The sequence below is a fragment of the Elephantulus edwardii genome, unplaced genomic scaffold, assembly GCF_000299155.1.
Source record: "Elephantulus edwardii isolate Elephantulus edwardi_28Jun2011 unplaced genomic scaffold, EleEdw1.0 scaffold00066, whole genome shotgun sequence".
Taxonomy (NCBI): domain Eukaryota; kingdom Metazoa; phylum Chordata; class Mammalia; order Macroscelidea; family Macroscelididae; genus Elephantulus; species Elephantulus edwardii.
The window spans coordinates 3,638,033-3,651,831 of NW_006399816.1; the positions used below are offsets into that span (position 1 = coordinate 3,638,033).

Consider the following 13,799-nt stretch of genomic DNA (forward strand, 5'->3'; position numbering starts at 1 on the left):
CCTAAATAGCTTCCCTGTGGAAACTATGAACAGTGAGAAATGACGATAGTTATATAAAGGCTTCAGGTCTTTCGTTCATAGGGTCACTGTGAGTCATGCTTGACTCAGTGACAATCAACAACAACAACAATCGTCTCTGAAAGCCTTGCGTCAGATAACAATACTTTGTGGAACTAGTACAAGCTATTCTGAGTAAAACTCAACCCTTTTATTTTGTACCTGGAAAAGTACAAGATTCATTCAGCTATTCATTATTTATAAATTCATTGAAAGGTAATATCTACCAATGCCAGAGGTTGTGTTAGATTCTGAAATCACGTAGAAATGTAATAATATTATATAGTAAAATATAGTTCGAGGCCACCAGACCTCCTCAGGAGAAGGATGGGCAGTCTCCTACCGTGCGATTAACTGCTTCTGAAAACCCGCCGTAGGGTCAGCTATGGGTTGGTTCTGACCCGACGGTACACAACAACAACAACATAATAATAAAAACAACAGCTAATACTCATTCAGCGCTCACCACATAAGCAGGTTCTCTACTAATATTTGTGATCTCTTTCAGTCATTATCACAAGCCTATGAGATAGGGACTTTCATACACATTTTTTAAAGATGAGGAGACAGAGATGCAATGAGTGGCTAGAATCAGAATACAAACCCAGAGCCATCTCCCTTTCTTTTTAAAAAATTTAATTTATTAATTGTTCTTGAGAATATCCCCGGTAGAACACGTGTCAGGTCAGCCGTTTCCATGTATATCATCAGTGATGTTGATTAGATCCTTGCACTTGTGCTGCCATCCCCATTCTCCTTCTCACCTGTTAACATAAACTCACTTCCATCTATGTGTCTTCACTTAAGTATTTTGATATTTAATCAGGAACAAATAGAGTTTGTCTTAAGACTTCCCATTATACTGTTATGCAAGGGAGCTCTAGTGGTTTGTTGTTGTTTACCATAGAGTCAAAACAGACCCATAGATGGTAGGTTTTCAGAGTCATTTAGTTACATGGGAGAATATTGCCCATCCTTCTTCTGCGGAGCCGTTGGTAGCCTTGAACTGCGTGCCTTCGGGATTGCCACGCAGCTTCTTGCCACGAGGCAACCAGAACTCCCCTATCTAAGATTCTTATCTCCTTTTTCAAGGTCCTGTTGTCAATTGGTTCCCATAGAAATAGATCTTTGGGGGAAAAAATCTTAAAAGAGCACAGTCCTTAACTAGTTTAACTATAGTGGCCCTACTGGTACGAAGCTGTGTGGCAAACTTGAAGGTACACAGTTCGAATCCACCAGCTGCTCTGCAGGAGAAGGACAGGCAGCCTCCTTCCGACTGATTGTTGTTGTTGTTGTTGTTGTTAAGTGCCGTCGAGTGGTAGGCGACTCATAGCGACCCTATGAAGGAGAGTCCTCAACACTTGGGTGCCTTTCATCCTCTCTCCAGGTTCATAAGGTTTCGGAGGCAAGCTATTATGAAAGTGGATGCCACTCCTCCTTCCAAGCTTGTTTTAATTGGGGAGCTCCACCCCACTCTCTGTCCACATTGGGTAGCCAATCATTAATGCATTTGACACATCAGTGTCACAGTGTTCAGCCTCACAGCAACCACAAGTGACCGTGGTACGGCAACTTGTACACCAGGGCTATACGACCTAGAGGAATGTCTGAACAAACACAATGAAAGACAGACCCGAGGGCTGCGGATTAAAAGTCACCCACCTTTGGCGTGGTAGCATCGCTTTCTGTCCACTGGGCCAGCTGATCTCTCTCTCTCTGTTCCAACTGATTACTGCCTCTGAAAACCTGCTGGAGAGTCAGCTATGGATTGATCCTGACTCAATGGTATACAACAACAACCAACATTTATGTTTGGTTTAAAGAAGAATTCAGAGGGTTCCTTTGGTTTAAGGTTAAAATAAAATCTCAGGATAATAGTATCAAGGTTTCATCCAGCCTCTCAGCTTCCAAAAGTTTGTGGATTCTATTTCTGTCCTGCATTTCCCCCTTTTGATTTGTACTCTCATCACTTAATGGCATGTATTTGCTCTTTATAATTATACTGAGCAACCTCTTGAAAAAGACTGTGATTCATCATGAAACATAGTACAGAGAAGAATGTGGGAAGAGGGATACTGTTGGTGTAAGGTATTGTTGTTGTTTTGTGCCTTTGAGTTAACCACAGTTCATAGCTACGCAGTGAACGTTGCCATCTCCTGTGCCTTGCTCACTGTCTCCAACACACTAGAGCCCCTTGTTAGAGTCACTGTGTCACAGGGCTTGAATTCTGGCCGGGATTTCTACCTTCTCTGTTGACAGCTCTTTCAAGCCTCAGTCCCTCCTCTCCCCGCTTTTGTCTCCACAGGTCTAACTGGCTGAAGCCGTGCTGTGGGAAGAGAGCAGCCGTGTGGCAGGTATTTTTGCTCAGTGCAAGTCTCAACAGTTTCCTGGTAGCCTGTGTAATATTGGTGGTGATTCTTCTGACTCTGGAACTTCTAATAGATATAAAGCTTCTCCAGTGTGAGTAGCAAGAGAGATACCTATGCAAATACGTATGATGTCAATATATTCAATGTGAATCTGCATCCATCAGGGGTCCCCAACCAGCAGATTGTGATCTATGGGGAATCTTGAAGTCTTATCCCGAGCTCAGTGCTGTTGCCAGACCCTTGGCACCATGGTCCATGGGATTACCAGTGGGAGGAAAAGCATCTGGCAGTTTCTCTCACCTTCGTGCCTGACATCCTGTTAACCCCTCTCCACCCAATGTGGAGTTCCCCTCCTCAGTATTCCATGATCAGAAACTGATGAGATAAAAAGATGTTGGGGACCCCTGTATGTGGTTTGTGTTTTTTTTTTTTTCATTGCTCCATTTGGAATTTTCCAGGTTGGAATCTTCTGTAGTTTCAAGATGGCCCATTTATGAAGGCACACAGACCACCTTGTAGAAACAAATAAAGACTGCCACCATGATGACTCCTTGTGCTCTTACCTGGCCCCAAGTTTTCAGCCTTCTTTATATGCATCAGGATTACTTTTACAGTGCATTTTAGCCTTCATGACAATGCTGTGAATTGGGCAAAACTAATTTTATCCCCATTTTCTGGGCAGAGGAATTTAGACTTAAAGAAGTTAGATGACTTGCTGTAAGTAATAGACATTGAAGCTACGACTTCAAGTCTCACCAGATCACTAACTTGACCAGTTCTCTTTCCCTCTTGGAGTTTACCCTAGTTCTTTGTGTGTATTCTGACACAGTGAGATGTCCAAGTGGAGAGCCCACTTTCTTGCCCAGCCTTTGCAATCCCCTGTCTGGTGCACAGAGAGAAGAGAGGCCATTGTTCTTGACTCTTGGCTTTGGAAGAATGAATGATTTCTGAATAAAGCTCCTCATTTCCCATCTTTCCAATTCAGGAGGTAGATGCGTTCAAATGCAAATTTTAAAAGAGGTGAAATGTTTATCCTAACATACTCAACCCCACCATCAACACCCTAGAGAGATTTCTTTTATGCCTATGGCAAAATTTAGGCCTGTAGAGCCATCTATCCCAAACCCATACAGTTGTCTTAGGTTAATTTTTTCAGATGCACATAATTCCTTTCCTGGACCCTTGGTATGAAGTCCCGTATGCCTTCGCAGCTCCCTGAGGGAGGATGAGGAGCACAGGATTGCTTTTGTCTGATAAGCCTAGTTGGGTTTTATGCAGCTGGTGGCCCCTTGGTTCCAGTGAAAGCATCTTGCTGCATAAAGTGGCCAGCACTGGCTTTACACTCAACCTGTCTTCAATTAAACCATGTTGTATACTTTCCCTCCTACTCATCCATACTGTCTGCTTTTTATGAGATGTAACCATAACGGAGTCTTTCTTCCCCTGTGGTGGATTGCACTCGGGGCCCTCAGCTGCTCAGCTTGTGACAAGACATTGAGTAGAACTGAGAACCCGGCAGACACTGGAATTTTGCTTAAAATTAAGTATCCAGGAGATTGATTTTGGTGGGAGATCCAATAGCAGCTCATAAAAGGCATCTTAAATTCCATAAAATGCACAATCAAAGATTTATGGCTCTTCTAAAGCAAACCGTAAAAAAAGGCACAGGAATTCATTTGAGAAATAATGGGGAGAGATTTTATGTTTGCAGAATCATCTGGAGGTCTTTCAGAGTCACGCAGGCCTCAGCCTCCTGGTTCCCACTGGTATTCATGTGGCCTGGTCCGGCAATGATCCGGAGGTGTCCCCAAGGCTCATCTTCTCGGGGTCATCTTGGCTCACAGCCAGGACGCCCCAATGTCTCCCCCCTGGAACCTGGTACTGCAGCTTTCTTCCCCTCATGTATGTTCCAGGGCCTGATTTTTTACCTCCCTCCCTCCCCCAGGCTCACAGGCCCCAGAGCATTAGGGGAGGTTGTGGATTTGTCATTTTGGAGCCAGCCTTCACCCCCAAATTGCTAGACACTTTCATTTGGCACCCAGAGGATTCTGAGCAGGGTGTTAAGCAGGCTTGATTGAAAGCCAATAAGGACACAGAGCCTCCCTGTGCTCAGCACCACTCCTGCACCCTGCTTCCTATCTCTCAGCCCTGACTCTCACCCCAGGATGCTCACAAGCATCTCTGTTAGACCCTGGGTAATGCACAGAGTTAACATGCTCAACCACTAACCAAAAGCTTGGAGGTTTGAATCTACCTAGAGACTCCTCAGAAGAAAGGCTCTGTCACCTTGAAACTCTCTAGAGTTCTACCCTGACACCCAGGAGACCCAGGAGATCACCCTGGGTTGGAGTCTTGTCTACAGCAACAGGTTGATTTTTTTTCCCCTCTAGGGAGCACCTTCCCCTCCCTCTCTCCATCAGAGCGCACTGACCTTTGTCCTGGGCCCAGTGCCCTGCTTTTTTCTTCTTGTGCTGAGAAGCTACACTCTGTTAGGGTTTTATAAATTGATCATGGGTTCCTGAAATTTAACTAGGGCCTTCACGCAATAGTGCCTTAGCTCTAAGGACTGCTGGCAGTCAATACAGTGGGCTCTATAAGTGACTGATGGTTCTCCCCACCCTCAGCCTGACATCTGGACAGCAAGTGGGCAGCTTTGACATTTTCTGGAGCCCCTGCTGCTCCTCTAGCTCCCTTCCCTAGTCTGTGCTCTAGCTTCTCTCCAAAGCACCCTGTTGGCACCACCATCTCTGCCACGGGGAGACAAAAAAGTCAAAGCAAGCTTCCTTCCACTAGCAATGCTTGGAACTTTGGTGTGAGCAGTGATTGTGGGGTTCTGAAAAGATCTTCTAGACTGGGCCGGTGCTGCCACTCCATTGCTAAAGCCACGAATACCTTCCCAAGCCCCGTCTGGAGGGCTCTTGTCCTGCACTGTGGCTGATACACTGAATAGGAACTCAGAGAGGTGGCAGCCCCTGAAGGCAGAAGAAGGCACGTCAGCTTCGTCATCCCATCGAACTCTACCACCTCCATCACAGCCACCCCTCAAAGCAGCCCTCAATGTCCTTTGACTCTGCTCCGGTGATATTTCATGTCCACATAAGAGGCCCCCCATTACCCAGAATCCTATCTCCTTGCTGCAAAGCACCCTCTTCTGATGCACCGAATGCCTTGCCCCTAAACTTGTCCTCTGCCCATTGTGTTCCTTGCAGTTGCCACTGCGTTCCAGTTTGCTGGCGTGATTCACTGGATCAGTCTGGTCATCCTCTCTGTGTTCTTCTCAGAGGTAGGTGAAGACTCGGTTCCTATTGCCCCTTCTCTGAGGCGGCTCCTGTCATGCTTTAAACATGCCGTAGGGTCAGGTTCTCTGTTAGCCCCTGCTGTAAGGAGGGAGACACGGGCAGAGGGCTGGGTTCTGGAGCTGTGGAATTCTGGATGCACAGAGAAGCATTGCTTGCCCTGCCAGAGAGGCTTAGCTGGAGCAGGTGGCCCTTGCAGGTGAGCAGGTGAAGAGTGGGTGGTGTGACATTTGTGCCCGTGAAATACAATAGGATGATATAGTTGAGGGAGAGCGAGTAGTTCAAGTGACCAGTAGGGGCAGACGGGAGCTAAGATCAAAGCTCAGGGCTGGAAATGAGAGCAGATGGGTTGTTGGGATTGTATTCCTGAGTGCACTGTCTCCTGACCCCTGACTGAGTGAGGCATATGCAGGTGACAAAGGGAACCAAGTCCCAGGCCTGGGCAGTGGTCTTGATCCGTGTCCTGAAGGGGGAATAGAGTCTGACAAGGATGAGAGATGTGCACACGTGTGTACACTGAGGTGGTCAAATCATGGAACAATGGACAAGCCCTTCCGTCTTGGCTGCAGTAGGCTGATCACCATCAAGGCCATATGCATCTCTAGTGTGTAAGGGTCTGTGTGTAAGGCTAAGAGGAGAAAGGCTGACTTGTGGCTCCCAGGCACTGGCACGAGTGCAAAAGCTAAATGGCCTGAGTGTGGGTACTGAGCTGCGTCAGGAAACTAGGACCTGGTTTTCCACAGAGGTGAGTGACTTGGGTATGGAGCAGTTTCTAGGCCATCATGGTGACACTGTGGCCTGACCTCCAAGGACATCCAGCAGGTGTTATTGCAGGCAGGGCCTCCTGGGGGGGGGGGGGCTGTATGCTCATGACCCAGCAGGCACAGCTCTAACCTCTGAGCAGTGGGGACTTTGAAGGATGCTAAGCAGGAGAATGTTGTGTGGAACGCCAGTTCTTCCTAACACCAGAGACGGCACCTGGGTGGTGGGATGATTTGTGATCAGCTGCTAACCTAGAAATTGGTGGCTTGAACCCACCCAGCAGCTCCGTGGAGGAAAGCCCTGCTGAGCTGCTTCTGTGAAGTTTACAGTCAAGAGAACCCACTGGAGCAGGTCTGCTCTGTAATACCCAGGATCACTTTGAGTCAGAGGCCTCCTTGATAGCTGCTCATAATAACTGATCAATAAAATGGGGCACTGGGTGGTGTAGGGAGTTGTGCTGTTAGCCCAAAGGTTTGCACTCCTCCAGCAGTTCAGATTCACCAACAGCTTCATGGGAAGAAGACGGACAGTCTCCTCTCATGCAATTTACAGCCTCGGAAACCTGCTGGAGGGTCAGCTGCAAGTCGGTTCAGACTCCATGACAATGAGGAAAGGTCCGTAAAATACCTAACAGACTGAGGACTAGCCCAAATCCGCTGACCTCTGTGCCACTCCCCTCATTCCTCCCCTCCCCTCACTGCACACAGGCACGCCTCCCTCAGTGGGGCGAGGCACCCCAAACGGCAGTGCTTCTCTGGTGGTTCCACTCCTCCAGCCCCACCAAGGTAGAAAGATGGGCAGTCTCCTCCCGTGAGATTTCCTATGGGTTGGTTTCGACTTGATGGCAGTTATTTGAGTTGAGATGCAAACACAGGGAGAAAGAATTCTTGAGTTGATGCAGGGCACAAATAGCTCACACCAGCACAGGTACAGGGTGCTGCTGCACTGGGTACCAAGACCCAGAGTCCCAGCACACAGTGGGTACCCTGGGAAAGGCACAGCTCTGGTAGACTACAGAGGCAGAGAACAGAACACTTGATGGTGTGGCCAGCAGTCAGGAGTCGTCAAGGGGCCCAGTCTCTTTGTCCACCTCTAGACCTTACTCCAGGCTCCAGTCTCTGTCTGTCCCCCTAACTATCAGGGGAGAACAGGGCCTCAAGCCTCAAGTTCAGAATCCTGAGTCTGAGTTTGGGGTGTGATGGGGCTGCCATTCTAAGCACAGAACATTTTCGTCCCCAGGCCTCCATTCCTGCAGGCCACAGTGTTGGCCAGGGAGCCTGGACCTGCAGTCCTGACTAGGGGTGCATCCCAGCATGCCCCCTCTATTATTTTACCCTGAGTAGCTCTCTGAGACCCCTACCCTAGAGATGCCTCAGCTTCCCAAACCAGAGTGACCCCACCTCCCGCTCTTTGCAGGTTCTGCCCTCCCTGGCCCCGGGCCTCTGTACACTGGGATTCCCTCCCACAGACACATGGGCTGAGGCCAGATGTCTCCTTGATGCAAACCCTGGAGAATGCACCATGTGTCTGTGACTGCCAACAAAAATGTTTAATCAGTTGCTGCGGTTCTTCCCATCTATCCCCCTGCTTTGGTTTTATTGGCTTTTGCAGAATTTATGAGCCGGCGTTAATTTGGCATTCCCTTCCTGTCACTGCCAGAGACGAGACACCTGAAACAGAGAAGCCCCTGTGCACAGGAACGGAAGGCTCAGGGCCTGTCCTGCCCCCGAACCGGGAACAGGACGGGGGTGTCCTCCAGACTCAGGGCAACGGCCGGGTCAGCAGGCGCCAGGGAGGGTAACTGGTTCCCTTAGCCTGGACCTTACAAGGACTGAGTGGGTGGAGTGGAGTTGGCAACAGACATTCAGGGAGTTCCTCCTTCCCCAGCACTCCCTGCCCCCTCAGTGAATGGGGGGGGCTGGTTACACAATGGGCAGCACCATCAGAAAATGTTTGTCCCCATGGCCTCATGGGATGCCGAGGACAGCCAAGTGTCAGAACCTTGGTGCTGGAACACTCTAGAAATGCCCTGGCCTAGAGAGTGAGGAAATGGGGGCATGTTCATGGTGTCATATGACTGAGGCACCTCTGGGTGGAAGGGCCCAACCCATAGTCCTCAAGTTCTGACTCACAGCAACCCTCTGTTGGGCTTCAGAGCCTGTAAATTTTTTTTTTTTTTTTGTTAAATGAGTTTTTATTTTTATGCTGGTTTGCTTGCAAAGTTCATATACATTGCTTTTCACACTCTATGTTTTCCCATTTCCTTTACCCAACCCTCCCTCCACCCGCAAATTGTATGACCCTGTGATGTTCCCCCTACCCGTCCTCACCCCTCTGCTCCTACCGTACCCCCCGTTGGATCTTCGTACCCATTTTACTAGTTATCTTTCTACAATAATTGTCTTACATAGTATTTGTCCTTATGGGACTGAATTAGCTGACTTACAATAATACTCTCCAGTCCCTCCCAGGTTATGTAGTAGTTTTCTAAATCATTGCTCCTGAGTGCTGTATAGTATTCCATCGTGTAAATTCCAGTTTCTCAATCCATTCTATTATGATTGGACATTTGGGTTGTTTCCATGTTCTTGCAGTGGTGACTAATACTGCTATGAACATGGTGTATAAATCTCCTTTTGTGTCTCATTTCTCATTTTCTCAGGGTATATTCCAAGCAGTGGAATAGCTGGATCATATGGAATTTCTACGTTCCACTTTTTTTTTAAGGAAACTCAGCAGCTGTAAATCTTTATGGGATGAGACTTCCCATCTTTCTCCCTTGGAATCGTTGTGTGCCGTCGAGTTAGAACTGACCCATAGCTGATCTTCTCGTTGGTTTTCAAAGACATGAAATTGCACGGGAGGAGATTGCTCATTCTTCTCCTCAGGAGCAGCTAGTGGATTTGAACCGTGTGTATTTTGGTTTGCAGTGCGGCTTCTTACCATTAGGACACTGGAGAGAGGCTTATGGACTTGAACTGTCAACCACCAGGGTTCTCAAGGATGTTAACTGTCCCTCCAGAGCGGACTGTGCATGTATAAACTACCACCAAAACAGCATCTAAAGGATGAGGGCAAATAGGTGGCCATTGTGCTGATTCTCACTCACAGTTGTTGTAGTTGTGTACCATAGAGTTGGAACCCATCCATAGCTGACCCTCCGGTAGATTTTCAGACACAGTTAATCACATGGGAGGAGATTTCCCATCTTTCTCCTGTGGAGTGGCTGGTGGCCTCGAACCGCATGCTTTCAGGACTGCAGCACAGCCTCTTGCCACTTATGTATTTGAGAGTAGAGCCCCATGTAGAGTTTTCAATGCCTGTGACCTTGGCTGTGACCTTTCAAAATCAGCTCGCCAGGGTTTCCTTCTGAGCCACGAGGTGTTCAGTTAGCAGCTAAGTGCTTAACTGTGCCACTCAGGGATCTGACCTGAGAATGGCAGTAGTTGCACCCCGTCAGAAGCACCACACAGACTGGGATGTATGTGACCAGTTATGGCTGGAGTTGGCCACTTTTGCCCTCTCTGTGTCCTTGTGTGTGTTCCCGGCACCCAGGAATCCAGGGCAAAGACCAAAAGACAAGGCCAAGAACTGAGTAACTTGGAGGTTTGACCCAGTGATGCCTCTGAACCACAGATCTAGGACTCAGACCTACAGCTTGTCTAGGGAGAAATGAAATGTCACCCCAAGTGTCCCCCATCAGCCCCCAGGGCTGGGACTGTGGGCTGAGGGTTCCTGTGAGCCATCCTGGCTTAGCAAGTGAAGATTGTTTCACAACCCTGCTTCCCTCCCTCCTGGTGCCATGGGGCCTTGGAGTTGTGTTGAGCAATCTTCTACCCCTTGTCTCAGCTGAGCCTCAGGACAACCCCAGGAGGTGGGCAGGACATTTTATTAGTTAGGAAACAGGACTGATGAGGCGTGGAAACCTGCCGAGGGCCTGTGGAGTGAGTGGTTGGGTCTGGACTCAGTCCTTGCCCTTATCCTGTCTTCACTCAAAGCTCAGGGCTGTCCTGAGAAGACCCATTATCACTGGTCTCTGCTGCCCCTAGGACAGAGTGAGGACCTCAGAAGGGGTGTGCACAGGCTGATTTCGGGCTCACTCAGGACCTCTGTTCACATCAGCCGAGCTGTTCAACTGAGTCAGATGCTTCTCCCAGTGGAGAGTGTAGTCCACCATCTGTGGACAGGCTGCCTGGAGGACCCTCAGGGACACCGCAGTCAAAGTGGTGCCCTCTTGGACTCCTGAGCCTTGATATTCTGGGTCAGACAGGGTCACCAAGCTCCCCTGTGGCTCTGCAGCACTGAGAACAGGCAGAGTCTTTGGAATCCAGATGGAGAATTGTGCAAGGGGCCTTTCCAGAGCACAACCCCACCCTTGACGGAGGCCAGGCCTGGCCGGCAGCTTCCAACTAAGCCTCAGCTGGAAGCTGGAGTTGACACAAGGACTCAGGGCCTCTCAGACCAAAGCCAGGCCACCCTGTAGTGAAGCCCTGAGGTGCTGGCCATCCCCATGCCCTCTTATCCTGGGAGAGGAAAAAGCTGACTCATCACCACAGCTTTGTAGATAATATGCCTCGGAGACATCTTTTGTTTGTTTCTTTCCCACCATTTTACTTACTGACTTTTAAAAATATGTTGAAAATACCTTGTTTATGTCCTTGAGGGGACAGCATCAGCTGGATCCTGTGTCCAAAGACTTTACCCGGAAAGCTGTTTCAGAACTGGGCATTAACCCTGCCCATGTAGGCACCAGTGAGTTTTCGGGTTGCTCTGGTTTGGTTAAGTTTGTCGCCAGGAGTCAAGGTTTTTGCGCATATAAAAGGCCTGATGGTGCAGAGGCTAAAACACTCAACTACTAACCCAAAGCTCAGCCACTTGAACTCACCCACCAGATGCTGCTGGAGACGAAGATGGGGAAGTCAGTTCCTGTAAAGATTTGCGACTCTGGAAACCCCGTGGTGGGGTTGCATCTCTGTCCAGAGGGTCACTGTGAGTCAGGATTTGACCTGGTGGTAGCCTCTTGGTTTGGTGTTGGCTGTGCCTGCGAACATGGGTTTTGCCTAAATAGAACTCAGTTTCAACTGAGGCATTAACACCTATAACTGTGCACCCCCTCGGGCTCTGCTCATAGCAGGGGAAATGGCTTTGGATCACAGCTCTCCAGTTGTGTTTGCTGTTTTAGAAATCCTGTTCTTAGCTAGTCTCAGAGGTAGCAGAGAGCGCTGGGTCTCTCTACCATCAGCCTGGCTGTCTGGGGAGGAGATTATTGCACCATTTACCAAGTGAAGGCCACTCCGAAACCGAACTGAGCCAAGGCTTCGTCTTTCACACCAGTAACGACTCCAGTGAGGGATCCCTCATTCTTGAGGGCCCTGCTGGGCTGTGGACAGGAGACAGGAGCATGCCGCCATAGTGTGTGCTCTGAGACACGGCGGGGGGGGGGGGTATGCTTCTCTTCAGCATCCTATGAGAGCTCAGTGCGAGGGAGCCATTCAGACCACTAAGATGTATGTGACCTTGGGCAAGGCACTGCCCCCTCTGAGCTGGACTTCAGTGGAGTGTGTTGGACTGGCCAAGGACTGCCTTCTTGACCCTGTAGGAGGCAGAGCCACTCTTCACAGGTGGCTCATTGCCACCATCATCCTGACGTCTGGTGCCTTTAGGTCACAGGGAAACTATACTTCTTAGGGTTTTACATTGGCTGATTTTCAGAAAGAGACTTTTTCTCTGAGGTGACTCTGGGTAAACTTCAACCCTAAACCTTGTAGTTAGCAGCTAAGCATGCCAACCATTTACACCACCCAGGGATTTTGTGCACACCTAAGTGAAAGAAGTTAATTTTTTTTTCTCTCTCCCTCTCCCACTCTCCTCCATCCCCTTCTGTCCCCTTCTCTTCTCCTCCCCTTCTCTCCCCTCTTTTCCTCTCCCCTCTCCTCTCCTTTCCTCCCCTCCCCTCCCCTCTCATCTCTTCCCCCCTCCTTTTCTCCCCTCCTTTCCCCTCCCCTCCCCTCCTTCCCCCTCTTCTTTCCTCCACTCCCCTTCCTTTGTCTCTCTCTCTCTCTCTCTCTCTCACACACACACACACACACACACACACACACACACACACACACGGAAATCAGCACTCTTGACCTGCCTGAGCCCTCCCTGAGAAGCAGCTCCCACCCCTACCCGCTTCCACACCCTCACCCCTCATATATCACTTCACTTCTGACCTCACTTGTCTCATCACGAAGTGAGCTAGGACTGCCCCACCCACCTGCAGGAGAAGCCTGACAGAGTCACACGGGTGCTGTGAAGACTCAGCAAGAATAAGAAATGAGTGCGGCTCTAGAACGGCCAACTCATGAGAGGGTCAGATTCTTTTGTTGTTGTTAAAATGAAAATCACATAGCATAAAACTAACCAGTTTGAAGTATGGATCCCAGTGCATTTGATACATTCACAGGATTGTGCATTTATCACTTCGATCTTGTTCCAAAACATTTTCATCACTTCTGAGGGAACCCTGTACTCATGAATCAGCTTCTCCCCCTTTCCCTGCCCCATTGCCTCTGGTACCCTGCATTTGCTTTTTCTATCTGTCGATCTAATGTATTATGGACATTTCAAATAAATGGAATTATATATGTGATTAGCTTTTCTCATTTAACATACGCCTTTGAGGTTTGTCCATGTCATAGTATATATTAGTACAAGAATAACTTGCTTTGCATTGCAGATACTGTGGTTTTTTTTACAAATCCCAAGTTTGTGGCAACTCAGTCTATGGGCACCATCTTCCAAACAGCCTATGCTCACTTTGTGTCTCAGTGTCACATTCTGGGAGTTTTCACAATATCTCAGACGTTTTAATAACACTATTTATTGTACACTCAGTGGACTACAGTGTCCATCCCATGGACTGCCGAAAGAGTCAGCAAATCTGTTTTGGAAGAAATGTGACCTGGGTGCTTCTCAGCGGCAAGAGTGGTGAAATTTCGTCTCACATGTTTTGGGCATGTTGTCAGAAGGGCCAGTCCTTGGAAAAGGACATCATGCTGGGAAAGTTAGAAGGTCCGTGAAAGAGAGGAAGACCCTCACACCCTTACCGAGATGGATTGACCATGACTGTGAAAGGGCTTAACCATGTCAGTGATCGTGAGGATGGCATAGAGGCAGGCAAGGTTCAGATCTCTTGTCCACAGGGTTGCTACGAGCTGTACGTGACCCAATAGAATCTAACAACAGCCACATCGTATACACATGACTTTCATATACGCGGGGATACCAAAAAATTCCCGTGATTCATTGTGACATTCAGTCTAGTGCAGCG

At 48.6% G+C, this 13,799-nt stretch overlaps 1 protein-coding gene across 1 annotated transcript in view; it reads left to right on the plus strand.

Moving 5' to 3' along the window:
- LOC102844077 (chromosome unknown open reading frame, human C15orf27) overlaps positions 1–13,799 on the plus strand; it is a 98,514-nt gene that overhangs the window by 32,167 nt on the left and 52,548 nt on the right. The window contains exons 3-4 of the mRNA XM_006888272.1: positions 2,363–2,517; positions 5,636–5,709. Coding sequence (XP_006888334.1) covers positions 2,363–2,517; positions 5,636–5,709 — 229 coding nt within the window. The remainder of the gene's footprint in view (positions 1–2,362; positions 2,518–5,635; positions 5,710–13,799) is intronic.